Source organism: Cervus elaphus, chromosome 12 (assembly GCF_910594005.1).
Source record: "Cervus elaphus chromosome 12, mCerEla1.1, whole genome shotgun sequence".
Classification (NCBI taxonomy): domain Eukaryota; kingdom Metazoa; phylum Chordata; class Mammalia; order Artiodactyla; family Cervidae; genus Cervus; species Cervus elaphus.
The window spans coordinates 60562016-60589666 of record NC_057826.1 but is presented as its reverse complement, the minus strand read 5'-3'; the positions used below and the strand labels follow the sequence as shown (position 1 = coordinate 60589666).

The window sequence follows — 27651 nt, the reverse complement described above, 5'->3', positions numbered from 1 at the left end:
AATATTTTCAAGTAAACCTAAGGAGTGGTATATTCCACTGGAGTTTCCAAAACTAAATTCAACTCTCTTAATTGGCATCTTTAATGTACTAGCCAGAAATGAAGAGGGTAAACTTGATTCAACAGGATCACAAGTAGATCACTACTATTAATATATTTGTTTTCACGCTACCTTTTTAAAATAGCAGGGATTCATACAACTATAAATGAACACTTACCATTGAATGTGCCCCAAAAACTTACACTGTATTATGAATTTATCTTTCTGTGTGTGTGTATATATATATATACATGTAATATAAACTTGAAAATAGAGAAATTGATTATCATCCCATCATGAAAAAATTCACCTAAGACTATATTGAATTTAGCGCATTTAGATTTTGTTGACAGCTCAAGTGAAAGTGAAAGTCGCTCAGTCATATCCAACTCTTGGTGACCCCATGGACTATACAGTCCATGGAATTCTCCAGGCCAGAATACTGGAGTGGTAGCTGTTCCCTTCTCCAGGGGATCTTCCCAACCCAGGGATAGAACCCAGGTCTCCCGCATTGCAGGTGGATTCTTTAACAGCTGAGGCACCAGGGAAGCCCAAGAGTACTGGAGTGGGTAGCCTGTCCCTTCTCCAGTGGATCTTCTCAACCCAGGAATCAAACCAGGGTCTTCTGCACTGCAGCTGGCTTCTTTAATAGCTGAGCTACTAAGGAAGCCCTGACAACTCAATAGCTACTACAAAAAATATTAAAAATCAAAGGAAAAATATATATTGTAGGGTGTCTATCACTTAGAAATCTCCTCATACATCAAATAATACATACTGAAAATATATCAATGGGAGTATTCTTCTAATAATAAAAATACCAAATCATCAATGTCTACGTAGCTATACAACACTTCTACATGAAAAGAATCACAGCTATTTACCTTAAAATGATCCATGTTAACTATATATAATACAACCAATAGATCCTCAACTATATATTGATAGGCAGTAGTGATTTCCTTCTATCTTCCAGAAATGCCCTGATCATTTTAAAAAGCTTATTTCATGTCAACTGCTGTAATAAAATAACAATTATGTTCTCATAACTCATATATATTATTCATTGAAAGATGCAGATTTCAAAAAGACACATCTAATTTCAAACTTCCATGTGATCTGTATATCCAATTATTCTGACTTCGCTTTGAGATCCATTTTCCAATCATCTTGGAGATCCAATTTTGATCATGAGAGGCAAAACTGTTAAAACCAAACAAATCCTCAGTTGGTATCTACATAGGAAATCTCCATCGCATGACAATCCTTGTGAATGAACATACAAACTTTCAATGCTTAGATTTAATTCAAGTACAAGACATTTTTTTCAAGAGGAAAATAAGTGAGGACGATATAATCTACAGCCATGCCAATTATATTATATAAAAGTCTTAAGAAATAAAAGCAAAATTTAATTGAGCATCCTACCTTGGCTAGTGACATGTGGTTTACCTTTAAAGTCTTCAGGAAAAGTAGAAGTACAATAATCCTGAATCATGGGCTTCCCTGGTGGCTCAGAGGTTAAAGCGTCTGCCTGCAGTACAGGAGACCTGGGTTCAATCCCTGAGTCGGGAAGATCCCCTGGAGAAGGAAATGGCAACCCACTCCAGTATTCTTGCCTGGAGAATCCCATGGAGGGAGGAGCCTGGTAGGCTATAGCCCATGGGGTCACAAAGAGTAGGACACGACTGAGCAACTTCACTTCAGTTCTTCAGGTCAGCAGCAAGGAAGCACAAACTAAGGTTAGGTGGATAAATGTGCTTGCTCCTCATGAGGCTTGAGTCCAGGAGACAGGTACTGTCTTATCCTGGAGTTGCCTCAGGAAGGAAAATCTGAGACAAGAGATTACAGATAGTAGTTTATTTTCAGAATTAATTACAGGGAAGCAAAGTAGGGGACTGTGAACAGTGACACAGAGAAGGAGAAAAACCAATAAAACAAAGTGTTATTATGCTAGACATTGCTGAGAGTGACTGGGGCTTCATTCTTCTGGGACCCTCCAAGGAACCATGTAAAGTAGAATGTGTTACAGAATCACCTGACCAAGGGGGCAGGTATCAACTGGATCCTACTTCCTATTGACCGAAGAGCAGTTTTTCAAATAGCAATTAGCACTATGCTGTAGAAAGTCTAGTCTTGTTCTGGAATCTAAAGGTCTGTGCTGTGACTCTATGCTTAGGACTTTAATAAAAGATCCACACATTATTCATAAACAGCACCAAATCTTCTAGATCATCATGCTTGCAGAGCAGGCAAAATGATGTGTTATAATCAATATAATGGACTAGTATAATGTTATGTAGATTATGAAGATAATCAAGTTCCCTGTGCACTAGAATGTTACGAAGAATGAGACAGTTCATCTTGAGCTAGGGCAGAACTGTGCAGGTGCACTGCTGTCCATCTCACATAAAAACAAATTTTAAATCCTTCTCCTTGAGGAGAATTGAAAAGCATTCACTTATCAGATGACTAGCTACATACTAGCTTGTATCAGAAGTGTGTCAATTTTTTCCAATGTAGACACAACATCTGGCCCAGATTATAGCTAGCTCAAAATACACGAGCTAAATCCATGCTTGTGACCAAGCCCAACTTCAATGGGAGAGTAAGGAACACCCTACCTACTCTATTGGGTTACCTGAAAGTTATGATGACAGTAATAGTTTAGAATTATTAAGTTTATAGAAAAATATTATTTTGTATCGGTAATACAATCACAAATATGATGATGACTAAGTATTTACTTTTTGCCAGGCATTCTGCTAAATGACCTATGTGTATTATCTCATTAAGTACATTGACTAATGTTGCTTTTGCAAGTATCTGGAGTTGTCTGATGAATGTTTCTTCTAAGCATCAGGAACTGTTCATGGAATTAAACAAATGATGAACTCTGAAATAGCTGTAAATAAATTCAGATCTCCTCAGTAAGAAAAATGACCCTTTAAATTCATGAGGATTTTTATTAAATGTTAAAAAGTCTTTGGTTAATGCTGATGTACTAGGCATAAAAAGTATCAGTACTTGTACAGTATATTAAAGTGTTGAACCAAAAGAGTCTTTCTATAGTCTATATTAAAAGTAATAGTAACAAAACTATTTGAAGGCATGATATCAATGATCAGAAAGGCTCTTGTAAGCTCTTATAAGATCTATCTCCTAAGCAATCTATGGGAATACATTTTCCCCATGTAACCATGAACTTAATAAAGATGTATATCACCAGGGGGTGAGACTTTCTGTGTGTGTGCGTTTGTGTCTGTGTGTGTGGGGAAAACTGTGAAGGTAGTTATTGATATGAAATTTGTGATTAATAAATTTTTGGATATTTCTCCTAGACCCTTTTCCATATCCTATCCAAAGATATACTGAAAAAATATTAGTTGTTTCAGTTGGACAGTCACTCACCTGATAACAGTAAACAGATCCAGTCTGCTAAATATCCTATTGTTTAAATCACTTATAGGAGAACTGTATTCATAATTCATTCCTTACTGGTTTTGTAACATTAAAAGAGAGAAGAGAGGAAGGAAAGAAGGAGGAGAGAAGGAAAGAAGGAAGGAAAAAAGAAAAGAGGGGAAAAAAGAAAAGGAAAATTAAGAGTATAGGTAGCTGAATCCTGAAATTAGGAATGTACAGAGGTACAATAACACTAGGTTGGTAGACTTATTGACAAACCCTTGTCTCCTTTCTTACTTTTCCATATATTAATATCTTTATAATAAGCTTTTCTTAAATGAGGAGGACTTAGTTCTAGTCCTTGCAAGCTAAGAAAAGTTAATTAACAGAGATGCAAAGGCTCTGCAATGCATTAAAACACAAAAATAGTGAAATTTATTGAAATGCATCTCATTTAGACTATAGAAATGCTAAGAACCATTTTTAAAATTTTGCTTATTTCAAATACGTTCAACAGTAGAGACCAAGTATAAATTACTTAAAATAATAAAAAGCCAGTATATATTTTATTATGTGCCATCTGTTTATATGTGTATACGTTAACATGTGCATATATTTGTATAACCTGCATTTAACTTTTGAAAGGAGTCAATGATATAGATATGATGGTTACCATTATTGCTGTTATACAGACAGGAAAACTGAGATGCAGAGAGCAGACAGGTTAAGGAACTTTCCCAAGACCACGCTAGTAGTCAAGAAGGATCCTGGACTATACCCAGGCAGTCCCACGCTCATAACCACTGCTATGTACTGAATTTATTCACTTATTTTAAAGAAATTTTACATTGCTGCCTTAGAATACTTGTGGAAATGGAAACCTTTATGACTCTCATTGCCAGAGAAATAGGTAACAGATTCAGAAATCTGAAAAGTGAATGAGGAACTTCTCTTTTTCACTGCATTTCCAAATATTATCATATTCAGATTAAACAAAGGAGCAAGAAAAGCTTTTCAGCTTCATGGTATCAGCCAAGAAAATTCATCCTGAGGAAACCAGCTGCCAACAGCATGCCCTTTAGTATTTAGACAGGATGTGAAGGCCCAGCTGTTTTGTCAACCTTCCTTATACAGCTTGTTGACAAAAAAGAGGCCCAGTTAATTTTCCAAGTATGCAATATAAACTGAAACTGATTCACCTGCAAACACCTGAATTGCTTCTAGGAATGAAGAAATAATGATACCAAAATAATAAATTTTTCATAGGGTTAGAATACACTGAAATGATTCCAAAAATGGAATTTATCAGGAAAAATGAATAAGGCAATAATCTACTTCTGTTTTTCAGAACTTCTTTTAGCTTACTCAGAGCTCGAAGATTCCGTCCAGATTGCTGAAGCATGAAAGGGAAGATGTATGGAGAAAATAAGAAATGTCTGAGACTGAGAGAATGTAAGTATGAAGATAGAGGGAGCAGAATAGCTGGATGAATTAAAATGTAAGTTGCATTTTTAGTTCAGAATGTACAGAATTTGGCACGGTCATTGTAAGAATAAGGGGATCATCAGTGAGTATTCTCTTGTGCCTTCTTTTAGGTTTACTTGGACATTCCTGTTTCGATTTCAACTTTTTTACTCTGGAATTTTTATTCTATGCATATAAATTAAAAAAATAATAACAACACTGAACTTTCTTTGGGATAATATTCTTGAGTTAATGTTATCATTTTTTAATATAACTAAAATTATTTTAATTGGACTACATTATTTTCTATACAAATTTTTAAATAAAAATGCTATTTAAATATCAGCTTATTTACCTACATCATGTTTCAACAATTATTGCTTCTGGGCTTGTGTATTTAGTTTGGCGATCATTTTTTTCTACCAAATCTAATTCATTGGGTCAAATTTTCTGTGTATGTATGCTCAGCTGCTCAGTCGTGTCTGACTCTGTGACCCCATGGCTCCACTGATCATGGAATTTTCCAGGCAAAAATACTGGAGCAGGTTGGCATTTCCTACTCCAAAAGACCTTCCTAATCCAGAGATCAAACCCACATCTCTTGAATCTTCTGCACTGGCATGTGGATTCTTTACAACTGCACTAACTGGGAAGCCTCAAATTTTCTATAACTCAATTTTATTGAGACAAATTTATTCTTTAATAAATTTTCAGTTCTTAGAAAGTATCATAATTTGCAATTTTAGCCACTATGGATCTTAATATTTTAAAATAATTTTTAATTACTTTTACTGCTTTCCATTTTTTCAACAGCATAATTTTGATAAAACATATTTCACCATTTCAGTTTACTCATGGTCTCATCAATCCATTGCTTCATTCTATAAAGTTCACATGCTTATTTTAATTTGCTCTTCAGGGTCAAAATGGCAGAGTCAAAACATCCTCGAGAATTAAAGAGTTAAGGATGACAAGAGCAAAAGAGAAGATTAAAATGATGGGAGATTTTATAATCTTCACACTGTTCTTTAGTTTTCCCTGTACAGTTGTGTGTTAACTGGAATTTTTTTCTGTAATACAAATAAAATATATAACTTTGTCTACCAAATGAGACTTCTTTTTCATAACAGTGTTTGTGTTGAATAACAATCTGTATTTTGAACCAGTCAGGTTAAATATATGACAGTAATAACTGGCAATCAATGAATAAAACATCCTGAAAATTTTGGATCTGAATTAAATTTTTAAATCACAGATATATAGCCTAACAATATTATCTCCTATCTAACCTCTTTTTTCACTCATACATTTTTTTTTTCTTTGCTCATTATTTATCACTTTAGTGCCCCTGGAAAGTCTCAATTTCTGTTCCTGGTACTTAGCTTGTAAAAGCTGTAGCTGCTGACTCTGAGAACCTGAATTCATATGGCACCCGCAAACATCTGTTTTTCAAGGTTTTCTCTGAATATAATGACTAGGAGTAAGGAAAGTACCTGTGACCTTGCGCATCACATTTTTAGAACAAACGCCTCCTCCACTGCAATTATGTCATCGTGAAATCATGTTCCACATTCTAAAATAAACTCATTGCCATATGAATTGTTATCTGACAGAGATATTTTTGCAGTTGTCTTTTTAACAGCTTCCTTAGACTAGTGTCTTTTAAATTTCTCACAATACCAAGACAAAAATTATTTTTTGTCTATTCTACATGTTTACTTAAGCTTGAATGTTCAACAATTACTACCCTTATCCTACATTGCACATATAGTATGGATTTCACATACATACACACACAAACATATATACATTTTTAGCTAAATCATCTAAAATAAACATATATATATATATTTTTTTTCTGCTTTTTCTGATTTGCAAGACAAGTCAGAGAGTTTTCCACAATGTCACGGTTCGGGACTCACCTGTGGACGTGGATGTCCTGTGACTAGACAGGTCAATTCCAGGGTTTCCCCTTCCCGTATAGTGTAGACCCTTTCTGAGTAGCGCTCCTCTTCAATGTTACAGGCCAAGCCTGAATGTACAATACGAACCGTGGGGGGAGCTGTTGAATCAGAAAGAAAATACATAAAAAGATAAATAAACTGCCATCCAATGAATCATCATGGTTGCAAACCGCAATTCTTATTAGACTGATCCATCAGTCTTAACACTTTGAACATCCTCAAGGGATTAAACATTTTGCTGGACAGAAAGCTTCAAATTTATCTAAAAGTCGCCAACACATTCTGAAAATGGAAAATGAGAATAGGGTGCTGAGGAAAACTGGTGATTCAGGAAATCACCATGATTACAAGACCTGTAATAAAACTTGACTGCTAAAATGTGATAGTTCCCCTCATCTCTGAAATCTGAAATTTAATATAGTAAAGGATGTTGTCCAAAGTCAATGTAGTAGTAGTAGTCATTCAGTCATGTCCGACTCTTTGCAACCCCAGGCTCCTCTGTCCGTGGGATTCTCCAGGCAAGAATACTGGAGTGGGTTGCCATTCCCTTCTCCAGAGGATCTTCCTGACCTAGGGACAGAACCCAGGTCTCCAGCATTGCAGGTAGATTCTTTACCGTCTGTGATACAGGGACTATGGTGGTGAAAAAGAAAGATCACTCAAAGGAAAAAGTAATCTTATTAAAGACATTTCCATTTTTCTGTTAATTTTCTAAGTCCTGTGTTAAAACTAGGAAGCTAAAGAATAGGAAGATTTAGCTGAAATTGAGTAACAACTTAGTTTTCAACATTTATAGACTCCTATATTAATATGAACAAAAGCCACTGGTGAAGATAGATCACTGAGGCCTAAGTATAAAATTCTGACTCAAAATAGACTTAGTTTTCATGAAATTGTATAAATTCCTAAGTACAGTTTCTCCTACTTCAATGCTACATGGGCCTATAAAACTTGTCTAGGACTCATTGACTTACTCTTTGTTACCCTATGGACTATAGCCCACCAGGCTCCTCTGTCCATGGAATTTTCTAGGTAAGAATAATGGAGAGGATTGTCATGCCCTAAGAATTGAGCCCATGTCTCCTGCAGTTCCTACACTGCAGGCAGATTCTCTACCCCTGAGCCACTGGGGAAGCCCATAGGAAACCTATTATATGCAAAAACTCTTTTGGTCCTGAGAAATACTTAGATAACAGGATAGGCTTCTTGCCATCAAGGAGATTACTGTGACTAGCTTCAAATTGGAGATCATCCCCATTTGTGAATTCAGCAATTTTGTTTGTAATATATTTGGAGTAGAGAAGAAAAATTTGTTGTAATTGGAGAAAAAGCTTTATCTGTATATAAGAACAATGATCTCAAGAATTTACTGATAGCAATCTCAGCCTCAACAGCAGTATGATCAGCAGAGAATGTAGTTGCTTAAAAATTAATATGACTATCTTTGGAATTTTTTACTTAACATTTAAAAGATCATGAATATTATAAAATTTGCAGATAAATTTGGTGATTTATGAAGGATATAAGATAATTATAAGTCCAACTTATAAGAAATTTTCTTTTGGGACAACCTATGTTCTGATGAAAAAAAAAAGAATAGTTTCCAATACTAATACTTTGCTTTACATAACAAGAATGTATAGAATACTCCCAGAGTTTAAGAAGTGAAAAGGGCAAAGTTTGTTATTGTTCTTAATTTCAAACTGAAAGACAGAGAACTCTGCTTGTAAATAATAGTAATAAAACAACCAGTTATTTTCATTTTCTTTCTGGATATCCAAGCAAAGTACAGTTCTTCAACCTTTAAATGCAGGATCAAATTTTTAAACTTCAATTTAGATACATAATATTAGAAAACCACTTATTTTTGAACATCTGGCACACAACTGTATTCATAGTATGGAGGTTAACAAACTGATGACAATCAATTAACACTTTCAAAATATAAATAGAACATTGTTAAGGAAAAAAATTTAGCCTAACAAGTGATAGTTCATATGTTTATTAATACATCTAATTATATAGTAACATGACATCTTTTCTAGATTAATTTACAATGTTATTTTTGCTTTATTTCATATCAATGAATAGTATTATTATTTTAAGGATTATCTTTCCAAAGAATCATTATGCAAATAAGTAGCTTTATTTTAAAAGTTTAAATTATACAGTAAGCACACTGTCTTCAACTACAAGGGTTAATTTTCTGCTATTTTCTTCCATAATTTTAACACATTCTTGGAAGAGGTAATTGCCTATATATTGAGCCTTCCACCTATCTTATAGGAGGGTAGAATATTCTACCAAATTATAAGTGTTAAAGATGTACTTTTTCTAGTATGCATTAAAATATATAGTCAGTACTTCAGAAGCTCAATGATAATGTGTACATTTTGGAAGCTCCCATGAACTCTTTCGGCCTGAAGAAAGCTCAACTGAGACGTCTTAGAATTCATCCAGGTCAATGCTCTTGTTTCCGAATTATGGAAGGAAAGGCTGAGAACATCAGGTGACCTGGCAACAGGCTTGCAGCTAGTTGTGGCCTCAATGAGACCAGGACCACCAGTCCTAGGCTCTCTTTACTAACTCATGCTATTAAAATTATAACAGACATAGTGTAGGTAGGTTTAAATAACTCCTAAACTAGATCTAGACTAGACTAGCGGGTAAAAAAAGATTGAGAAAAAGTTCATGAAGTAGTTACAGCACCATAACTAGACCAACAATATTAATTGTATAATTGTTCCAAACCTAAACAGTGTAACATTGACACAATTTTTGTTCTGTCTCCAATCCCTAACAAAATCTTATGATTTCCCAAATAATATGTTGTAACTTCTTTTTTCATTATGTTGAATTTTGCCTAAGAGGGGCTTCCTAGGTGGCATTAATGGTAAAGGATCCACCTGCCAATGCAGGAAACATAAGAGACTCAAGTTTAATCCCTTTGGGAAGATCCCCTGGAGAAGGAAATGCCAACCCAGTCCAGTATTTCTGCCTAGAAAATGCTATGAACAGAGGAGCCTGGCGGGCTATAGTCCATGGGGTTGCAAAGAGTCAGACACGACTGAGTAACTAAACAGCATGACATTTCACGGAGTTCAAATCACCCCACATGGCATTTAGTTCCCAGGAAATGGGCCACATGTTGACTATTCAACATGAAATCTCACTTCTCTGTATCATCAGCCCAATATCACTGGGAAGTTAAAGAACACTGACAATCCAAGTGTCTTTGATCATGATGTTTCCCCATATAGAATTCCCACACTGATCTTTGGACCAATGTTGCTGAAAGCTTCTTGAATTACTTAGCAATGATTTTCTTCTCTTTTTTTTACCAGGAAATGTGTATTGCCTAGTGATTCTCCTTTTTCTTAACATTCTAACTTGATAAGAAGCACGTCATTACAAGAATGAACATCATTTTGAGCATCTGTTCCACATTACCTAATTCAGAGCATGGAGTAGGTATTTAATAATTAATTCATAATTTTTAAGCATATATCACTATAAAGACTCTAACCTCCTATTTTAACAAAAATATCATCTCTTAGGGCACTGAATTTACCTACTTTAAATACAAATGCAATTTGCAGTACTATATCTGAAGCAAGACATGTTTTATCCCCTGCCTTGTTAGAAAAAAATCTCAACTCATCATCCTTAAATTGGACTAAGGGTTATGATCCCTTTTGCCCTGTAGAGTCAGCAATGAATTAAAATGTTAAAATATTGCAAGAGACTCATATTCATCCAAATTTGCTTGCAGTAAACCAAATCCCATTATATAAAGTCATTCCTAACACTAATTATATCAACTCCCTTAATTTGAATAAACTGGCTTTGGGCTCAACAGGTCAGCCTAAAAGGACAAAAGAGAAACATTCTCTTATCTTGTTAGAGTATAATTTTGAAAGTCATACCAAATTCTCTCTGTATCCTGTTGGAGAAAGAACACACAAAAATTCTTCAATGGCAACAGTAAGAGCATATTTTAGCCTTTTATCTCATAAAAAGACTTTCAAACATATATTAATTAAGCAACTGCTATAGATCAGGCATGAGGCTATGTGCTAAGGATATGAAGATTGATGCTATGAGTGGTGCCCTCTATGGCCACAGCCTATTGTGTTTTCAGCCTATTGGGTCTGACCAATTTATATACATACAGAAATCATTCAAAAATTACAAATGAACAAATAGTTATCTAACAGAAGAAAGTGAAAAGTACTACAACAGGACAAAGCAGAAACTGACTAAATCTGCCTGGGGGATTCCGACAGGTTTCAGGAAGCCAATGACATTTAACAAGGTTTGGAAAGATACATGCGGTGGAGGTAAAAGAGGAAGAACATTCCAGAGAAAGGAAATAGTGTGTTCAAATGCTTGTAATCATGTCTTTTGACATGATACTGCCTGCAGTGTTCAGGAAATAACTACATGAAAATGTGATCCACACAATTTATAATCTACTCCAAACCTCAAAACCAGTGTCACTCTTCAATCTACCCTGATGTCTCCAGACATAGGAAAGAGACCGTAGGGCCCTGCCAATGGAAAAGATGGGGGAAACCTACATGAGAGTTCTTGTTAGACAAGACTTGAGGACTGATTGATGTGGGAGTGAGGGAACATGAGTTCAGTTGGCACTGAAGTTAATATTTTGGTTAAACAGGTAAAAGACATTTTTTAAAAATATTCTCTTGATCAGTAGGGGCTCCACATTATTCACAGTTGGGAGAGATTTAAAAGGAAGGGATCTGAGTCCAAATAATGGAGTGCTTGTTAGACCGAGGACTTAGACATGAAGTATTTTTGAGGGAGAAGCTTTTTCCATGTTCCTGAAGGATATGCTGTTATTAGCCATTAATAAGTTTCATAATAAGAGTTTTCTTTCCTCTAACAACGCCAAGCAAGAGTATTGTACTTTTGCATATCCTTCAAATCCTGTTCCAACTATTCTCTGGGAATTCAAGTTCCAGTAATATTGTTCCACTTTGCTACACTTGATCAAGGTAACTTGGGGTTACTGAGTTACTAGTTTAAAATACTATACAAGTCTTCTCCTCTCTTCTTTTTCCACAATGATCTCCCATTCAAATTTTAAATTAAGTATTGTGTCTACAAGCATGTGGCTCAGATAATAAAGAATCTGCTGTAATGCAGGAGACTCAGGTTTGATCCCTGGGTTGGGAAGATTCCCTGGAGAAGGGCATGGCAACTCACTCTAGTATTCTTGCCTAGAGAATTCCACAGACAGAGGAGTCTGGGGTCACAATGAGTTGGACACAACTGAGTGACTAACCACTTATACTTTTCTCCGAGTATAGTCTATAATTATCCCTCTTCTTGGTGACAACTCTTTTGCCTAATATCTTTCTCCTTAGGACCATTATATTAATATAGATTTAATATAACAAATTCAGATAAGAAAGCGGAGAATATGAAGATTTGGGAGAGGAGATGAAAATTTTAGTTTGAGATGCTGATGGTGAGCTGGCCAACAAATGAAAAGTTGCTGCTTGATATAAAGATTTAGAGCTTTTAAATGGTAGTTGATGCTTGACAGCAATAGAATAGGTGCAATCCCTAAAACAGAGCATGTAAAGTGAGAAATTAAGAGGATAATGATAAAATCATAAGGAATGTGAACTCTTGGTACAGAGCTGGTGTGGATGTGAGTATGGATATACTGAGGCCATGAAAGGAGACTCAGAGGCAGAAAGAACACAAAGAAAATGTAATGCTTCAAAAGTTACACAAAGAGATGCTCAACGATGGTAAATTGTCCAAAACCATCACTTACAACAGATTTGGAGGAGCATAAACAAAAGGTCATTGCCAGTGATAGTTAGGAAGGCATTGAAGAATTTCAAGTGAGGTTATTATGCTTGACACCCTTCCAATTTTCTCTGCAGACCTAAGAGATCATATCTGTTTGATGTTAAATCAAATAAGTTATTCAGATTTTAAGCAGTCTGGGTTGTAACACAGCTGGATCAGTGCCTTTCAAAACATTCTTCCAAACGCAAGTGGTCTAAAGACATGTTCAGTGCTTTTCAATCTGGATAATTTTTAAAGAAATTTAAACCACTAAAGTATTTGCTTTGCCGAAGATATTGATAAAGATAATAAATAAATGAAACCTAATGTTAGAGTAATCATAAGGTAATATATATCTCCATGATTGCTAGCTGCGAATCAGTAGAGTTTTTTGAGGATGCAGTTTGCCAATTTAGATTCCAAATTTAAATGTATATATAACATTTGGGCCACCTCTAAAACAAAAAAAGACTAATGAGACAAACTGCCAGAAGGTACACAAACAAATATTTCCACTACAGTATTTGTAAGTGAAAAACTGGAAACACCAGAATATTCGGAAAACTATTGAGTTGCTATTTCCTTCTCCAGGGGATCTTCCTGACCCATGGATCAAACCTGCATCTCCTGAGCCACTAGGGAAGCCCATGTTAAACATGGGTATGTAGCTCCAAATTTATTGATATATAAAAATGCTGATGTCATTGATTTTTAAAAAATTTTAAGAAGAGTGTGGATTACACAGAATGTTGCGATTATAAGCAAGGGCTCTGAATTGAGGTGTCCAGGTTCAAATTTCCACTATGACATTTACTGTGTGACATTGAGCAAGTAAGTGACTTGATCTTTCTGTGTCTCTGTTTTGGTATCTGTAAAACTAATTAAAAATAAAACATCTCTCAGAGAATTTAGTGACAGTGTAATAAATAATGCTCATTAGAACAATGTTCAGCTCATCAAAGCTGGCAGCAAGTGTAAGCCATTAATATTTCCAAATGTACATGTAAAGTTTTCACATGTACAAATTAGATATATGTATAAGGAGATCTCTATACAGATATTGCTTGAAATTTTTTTCTAAAAGGTAATTTAGAAGTAATCACTCAGGAGGGAAAACATATGATCAAGTATAACCATTAAAGTAGTCTTATTTTTTTAATGATTGATAAAAGTATGGAATCAGTATAAGTTTCAAATTTATGATATTGGATTAATAAGGTACTGGATTAATAACAGATTATCCTAATACCAGTATAAAAGGATGCAAATTCATACTTATTGACATGGAAAGCAATCCATAATAATTGCTAAAAATAACATTTGCTATGACTCTGTAAATGTACTGTGTGCAAGTGTGTATCTAGAGACATGTCTAGAAGGATGTTGACTAGAATGATAACAATCATGGTGTATTGTGACAGCAATTTTCTGATATCTTTACTTTTTCATAATGTCATCTATATTTTCCAAATCTTTACAGTAAGAGCTTTTATTGCCCCCCAGAACTACTAAAATGATCTCATAGTTCATCTTTAAGATCTGGAGCCAAGCTCTACCGCTGACTGTAACAATTCTTTACTTTTAATCCACAGTTGCACAGTTCTCTTGATCTCAATGAATAAAGGAAATACTTGTCTGTCTGGATCCATTATATTTTTCCCCGTAACTTCAGGCCATTTAAAAAAATCAATTTAGAATCCTGTGACTTTTCTTCAACTATGTTTTGGGACTTCAACAATCCTACCCTCTTCTTGCTCCTGACAAGTCTGACTGCAACATAACCACCCCTCCTGTTTGCAACTTTGAAGAAGCTTGGTTTTTTCACTTATTGTATAACTCTAAGCAACTGTCTTAGCAAAGTCTCAGTAAGCATCCTTTTTTTTTTTTTTTTTTTTTTAATTTTTTTTTTTCTTTTAATTTTTTTATTAGTTGGAGGCTAATTACTTCACAACATTTCAGTGGGTCTTGTCATACATTGATATGAATCAGCCATAGATTTACACTTATTCCCCATCCCGATCCCCCCTCCCATCACCCTCTCCACCCGATTCCTCTGGGTCTTCCCAGTGCACCAGGCCGGAGCACTTGTCTCATGCATCCCACCTGGGCTGGTGATCTGTTTCACCATAGATAGTATACATGCTGTTCTTTTGAAACATCCCACCCTCACCTTCTCCCACAGAGTTCAAAAGTCTGTTCTGTATTTCTGTGTCTCTTGTTCTGTTTTGCATATAGGGTTATCGTTACCATCTTTCTAAATTCCATATATATGTGTTAGTATGCTGTAATGTTCTTTATCTTTCTGGCTTACTTCACTCTGTATAAGGGGCTCCAGTTTCATCCATCTCATTAGGACTGGTTCAAATGAATTCTTTTTGACGGCTGAGTAAAATTCCATGGTGTATATGTACCACAGCTTCCTTATCCATTCATCTGCTGATGGGCATCTAGGTTGCTTCCATGTCCTGGCTATTATAAACAGTGCTGCGATGAACATTGGGGTGCATGTGTCTCTTTCAGATCTGGTTTCCTCAGTGTGTATGCCCAGAAGTGGTATTGCTGGGTCATATGGCAGTTCTATTTCCAGTTTTTTAAGGAATCTCCACACTGTTTTCCATAGTGGCTGTACTAGTTTGCATTCCCACCAACAGTGTAAGAGGGTTCCCTTTTCTCCACACCCTCTCCAGCATTTATTGCTTGTAGATTTTTGGATAGCAGCCATCCTGACAAAATTGACAAACCATTAGCAAGACTCATTAAGAAACAAAGAGAGAAGAACCAAATTAACAAAATTAGAAATGAAAATGGAGAGATCACAACAGACAACACTGAAATACAAAGGATCATAAGAGACTACTACCAGCAGCTCTATGCCAATAAAATGGACAACTTGGATGAAATGGACAAATTCTTAGAAAAGTATAACTTTCCAAAACTGAACCAGGAAGAAATAGAAGATCTTAACAGACCCATCACAGGCAAGGAAATCGAAACTGTAATCAAAAATCTTCCAGCAAACAAAAGCCCAGGACCAGATGGCTTCACAGCTGAATTCTACCAAAAATTTAGAGAAGAGCTAACACCTACCTTACTCAAACTCTTCCAGAAAATTGCAGAAGAAGGTAAACTTCCAAACTCATTCTATGAGGCCACCATCACCCTAATTCCAAAACCTGACAAAGATGCCACAAAAAAAGAAAACTACAGGCCAATATCACTGATGAACATAGATGCAAAAATCCTTAACAAAATTCTAGCAAACAGAATCCAACAACATATTAAAAAAATCATACACCACGACCAAGTGGGCTTTATCCCAGGAATGCAAGGATTCTTTAATATCCGCAAATCAATCAATGTAATACACCACATTAACAAATTGAAAGATAAAAACCATATGATTATCTCAATAGATGCAGAGAAAGCCTTTGACAAAATTCAACACTCATTTATGATTAAAACTCTCCAAAAAGCAGGAATAGAAGGAACATACCTCAACATAATAAAAGCTATATATGACAAACCCACAGCAAGCATCACCCTCAATGGTGAAAAATTGAAAGCATTTCCCCTGAAATCAGGAACAAGACAAGGGTGCCCACTCTCACCACTACTGTTCAACATAGTGTTGGAAGTTTTGGCCACAGCAATCAGAGCAGAAAAAGAAGTAAAAGGAATCCAGATAGGAAAAGAAGAAGTGAAACTCTCACTGTTTGCAGATGACATGATCCTCTATATAGTAAGCATCCTTAGTATCAAAATCTGGCAACATCATTGAAGTATGACAAGTGTTTCTTTTCATCTTCCAAAATGCTAATGTATTGATAGACTTCTGCTCTTTCCACTCCCAAGTTCCTGCATGAAACTCTTAATAACTTCTTGCATTCTCCCACTTTCATTTTAATTTTTTCAATTTATTTGTATGGCAAATAAGACAATACACAAATATCCAACTAACGATCAAGCTCATTATGGTTCAGGTCACCAGTTTAGTCCAGTTTGCCAAGCCCCTTGTAACAAGTCATCATTCATGTATCATCTTGCCAGTACCCATTTTTACTGGTACACTCTCCTGGGTATCTATCTCCCAAAACCCAACATTACAATTTTACAATATCAACATAATTTAAAACAAGAACTAAAATAGACAAAGTTTTAAGCTAAGGAAAATGGACATTTTTCTTTTAATAGTGATGTTCTCCCACAAGTAATTTTCTCCCACACTCTCTTAATGCTATTGATAAATAATGAACAAGTGTGTATATATAAAGGCTTCCCAGGTGGCTCAGTGGTAAAGAATCTACCTGTCAATTCAGGAACAAGAGATGCAGGTTCCAGGCCTGGGCTGGGAAGATCCCCTGGAGAAGGGAATGGTAACCCACTCCGGTATTCTTAAATGGAAAATCAAATGGACAGAGGAGCCTGGTGGGCCACAATTCAGGGAGCTACAAAGAGTTGGACACGAGTGAGTGACTGAGCAAGCACACATGTATATATATATGCATGTGTGTCTAGATAAATACATGTGTGTGTATATATAGATAGATAGATACACACATGCAGATGTATATACAGGTGTGTATATATATTTTTTCTTTTAATTAAAAAGTCTCTAACAGCAAGAAGTGAATCTTTCTGATATTGCCAATTTAAAGTACTGGGTTTGGAGTTGGGTTTCCTGGGTTGGAAACATTAGCATATAATCTAAAATAATCTTAATTTCCTCATGTGTAAAGTGGGGATGAAATGATTTTCTACTTCATACAGTTGTAGCAATAATAGTAGATAATCATATCTAGGGTTTACCATAGTACACAGCTCTAGCATTAAGCATTTAAAATTTTAGTTTTTCTTAGCAGCCTAAAATCTCCATGTAAGGAACAAACATTGCAGGAATAATATTATTTCTGATTAGTAAAATCATTACAAATTCTCATTCCCAATAACTAATATGAAATTTAGTTTCATATTAGAATAAAACTAGAAATGAAGAACATTTGTAAAAAGTGACACTAACTTTATGTAAATTGCTCACATAACGAAATGATCAAATTTGTCAGTGAATCTAAATTTAGATTCAACTGGTGCTTTTCAAAAGTAAACATGGAAAAATAACAAGGTAAATGCCACTTAATTTACTTAATTAATATCACAAACCAATTTTAAATAAATAAAAATAAGGACATACCAAATGAATAACAAGTATACTTATCAACAGAAAAGCATTTCAGATAGGCTTTTGTCTAACTAATCACTACATTCAGCATTCTTAGAAATAATATTTTAGTACTCAGTGCACAAATCATGTAGAGCCAAACATCTGTAGAAATTTCAAAGACATATCCAAAAAAATTATTAAGTGACATTTTCAATACTGAAGTTTCAATACCTAAAATGAATAACAGAAGCCAAAAATGTTATTATGCAGATGAAGACTCCATTTTAATTACGGGCTGAGAACAAGAGACCTGAGGGTCTAATTCCAAAGCTATTTTGACATATATCAAATGTTCCTTAATTTACACTGAAAAGCCTTTCTAACAAGTTCTCATGTCAATATGTTCCTATTAGCTACCAGTACCTTTAAGTGGTGTTTTGTCACTGACCTACATTAGTATATCAAATTATGACAAGAAATTAATGGCTTCTCACAATAATAATTCAGATTACACTCTCTAGCCACAGACTTAGAAGAGAACCTCAAGAGCAACAAAACATGAATATCTGTTTCTACTTTATTTAACAATAAAAAAAAAACTTGAATATAACAGTAGATAGCTATACAGACTCTCAAAATTTTCACTTAAGATTTTGTACAAAGGTTATATAATTCAATTCTGGAAATAAACTCCCTTTTTAAATAAACAGAACAAGAAATAATTTTGAGAAATAGAAGACTAAGACTTTGACATGTTATGTGTATGTATATATTCATGAAAACCTCAAATTGAAAACATTGAATTCATGTTGAGCTGATATTTATCTCTAAATTATTTATTCATATAAGGTAACAGGTTAAAATATGTGACTTTTTATCATTCCTGAGATAGAGATGACTAACAGTGTGCTAGGGAGCTAAGTGCTTTCATAGTTTTTGAGAGTCTGCCTGAAGTTCTCAAGATATTTCCACAAGAAAAGCTTCCTGTAGTGCTTACCAAAACTAAAAAAATCTTCCCTTAGAATGATCATATTTCCCCACTGGTCATTTATATGGGAGTCGGGGGGTGGGGAGGGAGATGGTCCCTACCAATTTGGTTATCTTTTAAAAAAAGAGGCAAAGACATAATATGCCACCCAGGGTCCTTCTCAATCATTTTTACTCTACAGGACACTTACATTAAGTTGTAGAATGACATATCTATCATCTATTTAAATGGCTCACACATTCATCTGGCCAACATAGATCTTGGGCCTGCTTTCTTGGTCTCTGTATCCAGTTGGCTACTCAACGTTTGTCTTGAATATGTTTATATTCCAATATATCCAAAATTGAATTTAGGACTCAACACTCTCTCAAAAAAAAGAAAGGAAAACAAAACAAAAGTCTGTTTCAGCATCTCCTATGTTATTGAAAGGGCAATACTATCCAAAAAAAGTTGCTTATACTAGACACAGAGAACTCATCCCTGCCCTTACCTTCTTAATCAGCTCCCTCCCTCCACCTTCACCACCCCAAACTACAATCATCTCTCACTGAGACTACTGCAAAAGCAACCTAACTGATGTCCTCTTTCCAATTGCATCTCCAGGCAGCACACCAGTGATATTTCAAAATGACCGTATCAACCTCTTACTTAAGAACCTTCAGTGGCTCCCTGATGCTTTCAAAATCAAATTGCTTAACAGGACTCTGAAAACCCTGAAAGCTTTCCCACATGGACATGAAGGCAGAGATTAGGTATGATGTATGCAGCTAAGCCATGAAACACCAAAGCTTGCCAGCAACCAGCAGAAGCTAGAGGAGAAGCATGGAATAGATTCTTCCTCAGAGCCCTCAAAAGTGAAACTGTCCCACAAAGGTCAACAAAAACTGATAACTAACAGAAATTCTTGAGCTCATTTTCTGTGTAGGTTCAGTCATGTCCAACTCTTCGCAACCCCATGGACTATAGCCCACCAAGCTCCTCTATCCAGGGGATTTCCCAGGCAAGAATGCTGGAGTGGGTTGCCATTTCCTCCTTCCGACCCAGGGTTCAAACCTGCATCTCCTACTTCTCCTACGTCTCCTGCACTGAAAGCGGACTCCTTAATTCTAAGCCACCAGGGAAGCCCATCTTACAGAATAACAAATACAGAAACAGCCTATTAAAACTCCTTCACTTGTAAACTGCCTTCACAGATGAAGCTCACTTTAGTTATTTTGTTTTTTACTCTTTAACTGCAAACCCTCCCAGCTTCACACAGCCAGGTGGTTCACAGGATTGGAGTCAGCCCTTGCCTGGTGCGAGCTGGTTAGGGCTTGTAGGAGCCACTGCCTCCAAAACCAGGCCAGGTGCCCTGGCTGGAAAACTCCACCCTCCAGTCTTCCTCTGAGCATCCTTGCTGAATATTCAGAGTCCCCTAATGAGATGCGGACTACTAGTTACCTCCCTGTCTTCCCTGAATCCAGTCACCTTTCCCCACCTCTAAGCCTGCCCAATTTATCCCATAAATATCCTAACCTTCTCACTTTTGGGGAGGTAGCTTTGCGTCTTGTTTTCCAGTCTCCTTGCTTCGCTGCCTCATGGATCAACTGTTTCTTGGCTATAAACCTCAGAATCTCAGCATTTCGCTTGCTGCCAATGGGACGAACGGAATTGGTTCCATAATAGAAGCAATCAGTCCTGTGAATACCTTGATCTTAAACTTCTAGCCATTTATGTTGTTTAAACCATCCAGCCCATGGCACTTTGTTATAGCATCCCTAGGAAACTAACACACTATTGAACAACTAGTGAGAAAGATGGGATGGGATATTTATAGCTTGGCATTTTCCCCTAATGGTATAATGATAGGCTCCCTGGTGGCTCAGGCGATAAAGAATCTGCCTGCAATGCAGGAGACCCAGGTTCCATCCATGGATCTGGAAGATTCCCTGGAGAAAGCAATGGCAACCCACTCCAGTATGCTTGCCTGGAAAATCCCGTGGGTGGAGCAGCCTGACAGGCTACAGTGCATGGGGTCACAGAGAGTCAGATATGACTGAGCAACTAACACTTTCGATAGGAATGATATAATTGCACCTACTTATCTTTCCTTCATTTCAGCCCCTTCTATTTCCCTCTTTCTTCTACTCGCCCTTCCTTCTTTGTAATTTTTTCTCTCTTCCTTCTCCCGTTTCTTTCCTTCCTTCCTTTGGATAACATGCTAATAAATCATGGCCAGTACCATCGAGAATACCATTAAAAACAAGGGAGTTTTCTCAGCAAACAAGTCAAATATTTTGTACTTGAATTCAATGAGAGATGGTTATATTAAATAGCACCTAAAATTTTTATCAAAAACATAAATTCCCCTCTATTTTTCCTGGAAGGGAATGGCCTGAACTAGAGGATTTAAGACTCTCTTGAGTATCTGCACTGAAGTTAGGAGAAAGTTATCTATCTCTGCCACTTACCCATGGAACACTGTAACCCATATAAAATTGAACCAAAACTTATAAGAGATGGTGGTCAAAGGGGACACAGGGAAGGATTTCATTGACTGAGGAATATCAAGGAGATCCTATGGAATACTATGGTAAGTGTGGGACCTTCTCAGGACACAAAAATATCTGTATGTGACTAGAATAATACATTTGAGAGTGAAAGATGGCAGAGTCAGTTGTGGCCCCTGAATGTTAGTTGGCTTGAGAGTGAAAACACACCCACAGACACACACCAGGATGACACTCCAGTTAGTGCTGGGTGACCCTGTACATCTGTTTTTGAGGTTCCTCCTTGTGTGGCAGGCCTAAGCAAGGTCACTGCAGTAAAGGAAGGGTCTGTTGATATTTTTATATGTCTTGCAATTAATTGCTTTTTGACACAGCTGATATTCAATGGAGCATTATTAACATCACATATTATAATTTCTACACATTTTATCAAATGGAAGGTCTTGGTCAAAGGATATATCCCACTCCTAGCTGTTATATATCGGTTGCCCTAAAGGCTGGCAATTGAAACCCAGCATCTAGTCGCTGGGCTTGTCATTGTTCAATGCAAGTTGTCTCTGCCTAAGAATAAGGTTATGTGTGCATGTGTACATGTGTGCTCAGACATGTTCAACTCTTTGAAACCCTATGGACTATAGCCCACCAGGCTCCTCTTTCCATGAGATTCTGCAGATAAGAATGCTAGAGCTGGTTGCCATTTCCTCCTCCAGAAGATCTTCCTAACCCAAGGATCAACTTTTCCCAATTCTTTGTTTTTTTTTCCTGTGCTACAAAGAGATTTAGTAAGAACTACTAAAGATCATTAACAGTCAACCATTACCCTGTGACTCTCAATTTGGTTTTTCCAAACCAGAGAAGAAAGAAAAATTCCAACACTATTTGTGACAGTTTTAGCTATACAAGTTAAAGATGCTTACAAAATGCAATACAGTGATATTTACAAGAAAGTAATCATATTGCATTACCCAATCTTTCACAATCTTTTTGTCTGAAAAATTGACACACACTTACTTTCATCTCACCTGTTTATGAATATTGATCACATGCATTCACAAAGAAAATAGCAATTATTTAACAATACATTCTGTAATAATTTATTTTAACAAGGCACCTTTCAGTTCTGAAGTTATAGCTTTAAAACAGTGTGCAGCATTCTACTTAGGCAGAAATATTTATGCCACTTGTTATTAAAATGCTAAAAATGCCGTTTTTCCCCCCCCGAAACACCAAACTTTGAATGTAATAGTAAACTGAGTGAAGGGAGAATGATAGAGACAAATAAAGACTTCAATATATTCTATACAAAGAAAAGCATTTTCTGTTCACAGTGTTCTCTTGGGATTGGTTCAGTGTCAGTGGAGACACTGGCTGACCAGACCTGAGCCATATGTCACTAAGCAGAGGTTTTTAAAACTTACGCTGCAGAAAATGCTATGAACAGCAGAGTAGCCAGTGGTAAGTGGGGTTCCTACATGTAACTAATGCTTCCTCGTCCTCGGTATTTTGCTGACAAGTGTCAAAATTAACTTACCCTCTGACAACAGTTTTGGAAAGTTTGTTTGCAGTGTAATTTGTTTAGCCATTTATCATTATTGTCTTAGTATCAGTGCCTGTAGCAGGAAAATTAGAGACTAAAAAATGAAACTAACTGTTAACATTTGATGAAATCATCAAATGATGAAATCACACAACCTGACAAAGAAAAACAGAACTTCAATTTGATTTTATCCTACAGGAACAGTGCTGGAACAGACAAGGCAGGACTTCTAATGTGACACTACCCAGAAAACATGACCTGCATAAAAAGAAAGTAACTTTTATGGCATAGTCACATCTCAGATTCTATTCATCATCCGTGGGTACTCAGTTTCTCCATTTGGTTCAGATGGCATAATAATTTAGGATCTATGAGGAGTTGGTCAGATGGTCAATACGAAAATCAGATTGATTATATTCTTTGCAGCCAAAGATGGAGAAGTTTTATACAGTCAGCAAAAACAAGATCAGGAACTGACTGTGGCTCAGATCATGAACTCCTTATTGCCAAATTCAGACTTAAATTGAAGAAAGTAGGGAAAACCACTAGACCATTCAAGTATGATCCAAATCAAATCCCTTAACGATTATACAGTGAAAGTGAGAAATAGATTCAAGGGATTAGATCTGATAGACAGAGTGCCTGAAGAACCAAGGACGGAGGTTTCATGACATTGTACAGAAGGCAGGGATCAAGACAATCCCCAAGAAAAAGAAATGCAAAAAGGCCAAATGGTTGTCTGAGGAAGCCTTATAAATAGCTGTGAAAAGAAGAGAAGCAAAAGTCAAAGGAAACAGGGAAAGATATACCCATTTGAATGCAGAGTTCCGAAAAATAGCAAGGAGAGATAAGAAAAGCTTCTACAGCAATCAGTGCAGAGAAATAGAAGAGAACAACATAAAGGGAAAGACTAGAGATCTCTTCAAGAAAATGAGAGATACCAAAGGAAACATTTCATTCAAAGATGGGCACAATAAAGGACAGAAATAGTATGGACCTAAAAGGATCAGAAGATATTAAGAAGACGTGGCAAGAATACACAGAAGAATTATACAAAAAGGATCTTTATGACCCACATAATCACAATTGTATGATCACTCACCTAGAGCCAGACATCCTGGAATGCAAAGTCAAGTGGGTCAAAGGAAGCATCACTATGAACAAAGCTAGTGGAGATGATAGAATTCCTGTTGAGCTGTTTCAAATCCTCAAAGATGATGCTGTGAAAGTGCTGCACTCAATATGCCAGCAAATTTGAAAAACTCAGCAGTGGCCACAGGACTGGAAAAGGTCAGCTTTCATTCGAATCTCAAAGAAGGGCAATGCCAAAGAATGTTCAAACAACCACACAATTGAACGCATCTCACATGCTAGTAAAATAATGTTCAAAATTCTCCAAACCAGGCTTCAACAGTACGTGAACCATGAACTTCCAGATGTTCAATCTGGACTTAGAAAAGGCAGAGGAACCAGAGATCAAATTGCCAACATCCACTGAATCATCAAAAAAGCAAGAGAGCTCCAGAAAAATATCTACTTCTCAAGATTGACAAAGCAATCTTGAGAAAGAAGAATGGAATGGAGGAATCAACCTGTCTGACTTCAGGGTATACTACAAAATGACAGTCGTCAAGACAGTATGGTACTGGCACAGAGACAGAAACATAGATCAATGGAACAAAATTGAAAGGCCAGAGATAAATCCACGTACCTATGGACAACTTATCTTTGACAAAGAAGGCAAGAATATACAATGGAGAAAAGACAATCTCTTTAACAAGTGGTGCTGGGAAAACTGGTCAACCACTTGTAAAAGAATGAAACTAGAACACTTTCTAACACCATACACAAAAATAAACACAAAATGGATTAAAGATCTAAATGTAAGACCAGAAACTATGAAACTCCTAGAGAAAAACATATGCAAAACACTCTCTGATGTAAATCATAGCAGGATCTTCTATGACCCACCTCCCAGAGTAATGGAAATAAAAGCAAAAATAAACAAATGGGACCTAATGAAACTTAAAAGCTTTTGCACAACGAAGGAAACTATATGCAAGATGAAAAGATAGCCTTCAGAATGGGAGAAAATAATAGCAAATGAAGAAACAGACAAAGAATTAATCTCAAAAATATACAAGCAACTCCTGCAGCTCAGTTCCAGAAAAATAAGCGACCCCATAAAAAAATGGGCCAAAGAACTAAACAGACATTTCTCCAAAGAAGACATACAAATGGCTAACAAACACATGAAAAGATGCTCAACATCACTCATTATCAGAGAAATGCAAATCAAAACCACAATGAGGTACCATCTCACGCCGGTCAGAATGACTGCTATCAAAAAGTCTACAAACAATAAATGCTGGAGAAGGTGTGGAGAAAAGGGAACCCTCTTACACTGTTGGTGGGAATGCAAACTAGTACAGCCACTATGGAGAACAGTGTGGAGATTCCTTAAAAAACTGGAAATAGAACTGCCATATGACCCAGCAATCCCACTGCTGGGCATACACACTGAGGAAACCAGATCTGAAAGAGACACGTGCACCCCAATGTTCATCGCAGCACTGTTTACAATAGCCAGGACATGGAAGCAACCTAGATGTCCATCGGCAGATGAACGGATACGAAAGCTGTGGTACATATACACCATGGAATTTTACTCAGCTATCGAAAGGAATGCATTTGAATAAGTTCTAATGAGGTGGATGAAACTGGAGCCTATTATACAGAGCCAAGTAAGTCAGAAAGAAAAACACCAACACAGTATATTACCACATATATATGGAATTTAGAAAGATGGTAACAATGACCCTATATGCGAGACAGCAAAAGAGACACAGATGTAAAGAACAGACATTTGGACTCTGTGGGAGAGGGCAAGGGTAGGATGATTTGAGAGAATAGCATTGAAACATGTATACTATCATATGTGAAACAGATCACCCTTCCAGGTTCATGCATGAGACAGGGTGCTCAGGGCTGGTGCACTGGGATCACTCTGAGGGATGGAATGGGGAGGGAGGTGGGAGGGAGGTGGGAGGGAGGGTCAGGATGCGGAGCACATGTACACCCATGGCTGATTCATGTGAATGTATGGCAAAAACCACCACAGTATTTTAAAGTAATTAGCCTCCAATTAAAATAAATTAAAAAAAAATTAAAAAGAAAGTGAAAGAGGAGAATGAAACTGTTGGCTTAAAACTCAATGTTTAGAAAACAAAGATCATGGCATCTGGTCCCATCACTTCCTGGCAAGTATGTGAGGAAATAATGGAAACAGTGACAGATTTAATTTTGAGGGGCTCCAAAATCATTGCAGATGGTGATTGCAGCCATGAAATTAAAAGACACTTGCTCCTTGGAAGAAAAGTTATGACCAACCTAGACAGCATATTAAAAAGCAGAGACATGACTTTGCCAACAAAAGTCCATCTAGTCAAAGCTATGGTTTTCCCAGTAGTCATGTATGGATGCAAGAGTTGGACTATAAAGAAAGCTGAGCACCAAAGAATTAATGCTTTTGAATTGTGGTTTGGTGAAGACTCTTGAAAGTCCCTTGGACTGCAAGGAGATCCAACCAGTCCATCCTAAAAGAAATCAGTCCTGGATATTCACTGGATGATCTGATGCTGAAGCTGACACTCTAATACTTTGACCACCTGATGCAAAGAACTGACTCATTGGAAAACACCCTGATGCTGGGAAGGATTGAAGGCGGGAGAAGGGGAAGACAGAGGATGAGACGGTTGGATGGCATCACCGACTCAATGGACATGAGTTTGAGTAAACTCTGGGAGTTGGTGATGGACAGGGAGGTCTGGCGTGCTGCAGTCCATGGGGTCCCAAAGAGTCGGACACAACTGAGCAACTGAACTGAATGAGGAGTTGTGTGTTATTTTTTTTAAAGTCTGTTCATTTACCTAAACTATGAATGTGTTTTTTCAGACCCACAAGCCATGATGCAAATACGGGGAATATTTATCAGCACTGGATGAAGTCTAGTAATGTATAATTGGCCACCATGATTTCTACCACCACCAACCACCGGGTCTCACAAGCACATATATTTTCCTCCTCTGCAAGGTGGTTAGTATTAACATAAAGTTTGCAGTTGCCACAAATAACAAAGGAGCAAATGGTCCTAAGTCTGTGACATAGAAGCAGAGAGAAAATTTTGGGGTTGTAAAAGATTCTTCCTCTCCTTTAGGGACTAACTTTACCTAATGTCCTGTGGTGAACTTTGTTAGGTTTTTGATAAGGCTAACCCCAAGGGGAAAGAAGCCATGCATTTACACTGTATATAGTTCCAGATGACAATTTTGACTGACTACATGTAAGGGTTCAAAATAAAGGTATTAATCATAGTTATTCATTAAACAACTGTGGCTAGAATTGATTAATAGATGTGATAAAATAAATAGTTCATTTCCTACATAGGAGAAAAAGAAAAAAAAAGAGAAAAGAAAAGAAAGCTTTCTATAACTTACAGAGTTACTAAACATTCTCAATTGCAATAATATCCTCAATTAGAATTAATTTGCAATTCAACTTTGAAAGTAGAGGCTGGAAAAAGCAAAGAAGGGAAAAACTTCAACTAAAAAGAACTACGATAAGAATGAAAGTATGAAATAGCTTGGAAGTAGATACGAGAAAAACTAAATCTTGAATCATTCCATTCAATTCAAATTAGGAAAAATTTAATTGAGTAGATATCTATATAAATGTTGCATTAACCTCTGTGAGTGATACAAAAGTATAAAAAGCATTATTCTCTT

At 36.5% G+C, this 27651-nt stretch overlaps 1 protein-coding gene across 2 annotated transcripts in view; it reads right to left on the bottom strand.

The window, feature by feature from the left end:
* The window catches only part of MDGA2 (MAM domain containing glycosylphosphatidylinositol anchor 2), an 867711-nt gene that overhangs the window by 497277 nt on the left and 342783 nt on the right, over nucleotides 1-27651 (bottom strand). For both annotated transcript variants that reach the window (XM_043920701.1, XM_043920702.1), the window contains exon 2: nucleotides 6828-6967. In XM_043920701.1, coding sequence (XP_043776636.1) covers nucleotides 6828-6967 — 140 coding nt within the window. The remainder of the gene's footprint in view (nucleotides 1-6827; nucleotides 6968-27651) is intronic.